This window comes from Nicotiana attenuata, unplaced genomic scaffold (genome assembly GCF_001879085.1).
Source record: "Nicotiana attenuata strain UT unplaced genomic scaffold, NIATTr2, whole genome shotgun sequence".
Classification (NCBI taxonomy): Eukaryota; Viridiplantae; Streptophyta; class Magnoliopsida; order Solanales; family Solanaceae; genus Nicotiana; species Nicotiana attenuata.
Window position 1 is genome coordinate 59,417 of NW_017670238.1, and position 3,536 is coordinate 62,952.

Sequence of the window (3,536 nt, forward strand, 5' to 3'; positions counted from 1 at the left end):
CACTAAATTACTTACTTACGTTCTGTTAAAATACTTCCTATGGTAAAAATGAATTTTTTTTATTCATGCTCGATATTAATGTACGTCACATATATCAATGAATACATGATATATATTTCTTCTCTTCGAATAATTTTAATAATTAATATTATTCCCTCCTATCCACAATAAGTGATTAATTTGTCTTTTTATTTTGGTCCAAAATAAGTGTTCATTTATATAATCAAGAAAAAATTGAATTTATTTTTTCAAAATTACCTAAAAAGTCTTTTACTCCTCACATTAAATTATACTGCAATATTTAATTAAGGGTAGTTTAGTCACACTAATTACTTTTTGTTTAAAATTTAGTATTTCCTTAATGGGTGTGCTCAAAGCAAATTGGTCAATTATTATAGACCGGAGGGAGTAACTATTTTCAACTAATATGTTCTCTTACCTCAATTATCACTTATTTACAGTAAACTTTTTTTTTTAAAAATGTAAATATCAAATGTTCATAAGTATTTTCCTGATAACAACTAACGTATTTTTTTAGAAAAAAAAAATGAACATGACTTGTCTGTGATTGGAGTTGCAATTATTAAGGTATTAGATTACATATTCCTAGTATCCTTCTATTATTGTTGATATATATATATATAAATATATATATATATATATATATATATATATATACTTACTATTTTGGAAAACTTTAGTTAAATTCGGTAAAGATTCTTTGTCAAATAATCCTTTTGTTGTTAGACAAAGAGTGAAAAGGCAGAAGAAACTCTCTCAACCACTGCCACACCTACACCATTCCTCCGTTGAACAATTACCATTAAATATACATAAACAAAAAACTTTCTATTCTTTCAATTGAAATAACCTTTTTGCTGAATCTTTTCTCTATCAGAAGCTGACCCTTTGCTTCCATTTTACTGCATTGACCTCACCTTTTTTGGGATTAGGTTTTCTCGTTGAATGGTTTAAAATCAATGAGGAATCTTGATTTTTAGTTGTGGATGACCGGGAATCATGGATCAGTCGGTCTTGGTGATCTGGGTTTTTCTACGCTTAACTGGGCTGCTTTTGAACTTGTCACCGGTTGCCGGTAACGCTGAAGGTTTGTTCTTTTTTCAACATTTTGGTGAATATGTGTCTGACTCAAATTTGGTTTTGTTAGCTTAATTGAGTTGACTGTTCAATTGGGATTCCTCTTTACAAAAAAAGTTGAACTGCAGCTTGTTGATATTATTCTATCAAGGATTTAAGTTATATTTAAGCAGGTTGCTACCAGCTTTTCCAGGTTACTCATTGAGGCTTATTATAGATGTTACCCGTAGTTGGTTTCTAAGTAATTTATTGCACTGTCAGTGTATACATATTAAACACATTTATGGATTCGCCGTGCTCTTGCAAGAGACAATCTTAGCACCAAATATTTGGTTTGGTTATGAACTATATGGACCCCAGAAAATGTCGCGTGGTCCGGGGAGGGGTTGAGGGGGAGAGAGAGGAGGCATTTTGCTGTAAATAATACAACAAAATTTCTAGTTTTAATGTGTGATGAGGTGATCATTGATGTATAATCTTTTATGCAAGACAGGTGATGCTTTGTATGCTCAGAAGACCAATTTGGGTGATCCTAATAGTGTTCTACAGAGTTGGGATCCAACACTTGTTAATCCTTGTACTTGGTTCCATGTGACATGCAACAATGAAAATAGTGTTACTAGAGTGTAAGCTACAAAAATCTTTTTTTTTGGTCCCTTTATGTTATGAGTTTCATTTGTGAATTTTGGCTGCATTTTTTTGCACAGTGATCTTGGAAATGCAAATCTAACAGGTCAACTGGTACCACAGCTTGGCCAACTCCAGAAATTGCAGTACTTGTAAGTTAAATATTCGTTGGATCAATATGTCTCATGGATGTTACAGTTTGTTCTTTGACTTGTTCCATAACTGCTTTTTGGCGACTCAGTTAGGTTTCTTTGTAATCATGTAATCAGTATTCATGACATAAATGTACAATGAGCTTTGTATATATTTGCTTGTGCAGAAGAAAAATTCTAGTGTTTGATTACCTAGGAAAGTTTTATGTTACTAAGTTTATTATTGTCCTAAATAAGTAAATGTTAGAACAACCCCCAAAGGGTGGCCTAGCGGTCAAGGTGTCGGAGTAACAACACAAGGTTTGAATCCTTGCAGACGAGACACTAGGTGAATTCACTCCATCTACCTAAGAGTTGGTGGCCAAAGTTACCCTATACTTATGCTGGTGGGAGATAACATGTATTTAGTAGATTAGTCGAGGCCCAAGCTAGCTGACTTGAACAATATCTCTATTAGAAAAACTAAATCATTGTATATTGCTAGTCTTGGGGAGTAATAAGTCTATTGAAAGATAATATAGGAGTTTTATATCAATAAGTTTTTAATATTCCCAAACAATTATGAAAAATGTCAATCTTTGTATGTAATTGGGCCTGGGGAAGTAACGTGTATTCAAAGATAATTAACTTGCTATTTGAGGTCCTTGAAATATGAAAATCGTTAGGGTTATTCTCTTCTTCACTCAATGTTAAGTACATGGGGCCATTACATTGTAAAGAAATTAAATCCCAACATTCCTTATTTTCTATTCTTAGTTGAAGAATTGTGAGGTGGAGAGTAGCATTTTTCTGGAACTTTATAGTGTGAATGAATGCTGGCACTCCCTTTTTCTTTTTTCAATTTGGTGGGGGCATGATAAACATTGCATCTTGCTTGTGTAGCTTCTTGACTTACTGAAAATGTAATGCTCCACCAAGTTGATAGTTTGAATCATCCACACCTAATTTAAAATATCCATCTTTAATTTATCTGGGAGGTACCAATGCATTTCTGGTCCATGTACATGGATATTCTTTGGATCCCAAAGATGCCTTTTTGACCGTTTATCAGATAAAAAAAGCCAATTTTACTGGTGACTCTGCTTCTAGTCCCAGTTTACCTGATTGTTTTTAAAAAGTTATTTTTTGTATTCAAGAACTAAAATTACTACAAAATAAAATTGCTTGATATTTTCAAAAGACTACTCCACTTTATGACATTAACACCTTATTCTTTTATATTTTTGTCTAGCTGAATCTTATTTAACAAGATGGTCAAATTCCTTTTTAGGAAGTGAACTGGCCTAAGAGGCTATATTGAACTTGGAGGAAGGGACTTCATTTGACAGGAGATATTCCTTTTTCTTTTACCTGTTTGATTTATGCAACATTAAGCTTTGGTTTTGATGATGTTAATAATTGCCAATTTACCTCATTCTCATGCAGAAATGAACCATTTATGCATTATGATTTTCTAAGGGTACATTTACTAAATAAGTCATGCTCTAATACCTTATATAATGACATTAACAGATATTTGATCTGCTCATTCTGCTACCCAATCATTCCTATGGGATGGGAACTCTGATAAAAAGAAAGACTCGTTTGGTCAATTGGCAAGTGGTGATTGGAGAGTTTAAAAAAAAAAAGGGGGGGGGGGTTGGGGGGATAGAGAAACTT

The 3,536-nt window shown here is 32.9% G+C and overlaps 1 protein-coding gene across 1 annotated transcript in view; it reads left to right on the plus strand.

Annotated features, from left to right (window-relative positions):
• The first annotated feature begins 709 nt into the window (after window positions 1-709).
• The window catches only part of LOC109236401 (BRASSINOSTEROID INSENSITIVE 1-associated receptor kinase 1-like), a 9,340-nt gene continuing 6,513 nt past the window's right edge, over window positions 710-3,536 (plus strand). Inside the window, exons 1-3 of the mRNA XM_019402574.1 lie at window positions 710-1,108; window positions 1,592-1,724; window positions 1,806-1,877. Of these exons, the coding sequence (XP_019258119.1) occupies window positions 1,021-1,108; window positions 1,592-1,724; window positions 1,806-1,877 (293 nt within the window). The 5' untranslated portion in view covers window positions 710-1,020. The remainder of the gene's footprint in view (window positions 1,109-1,591; window positions 1,725-1,805; window positions 1,878-3,536) is intronic.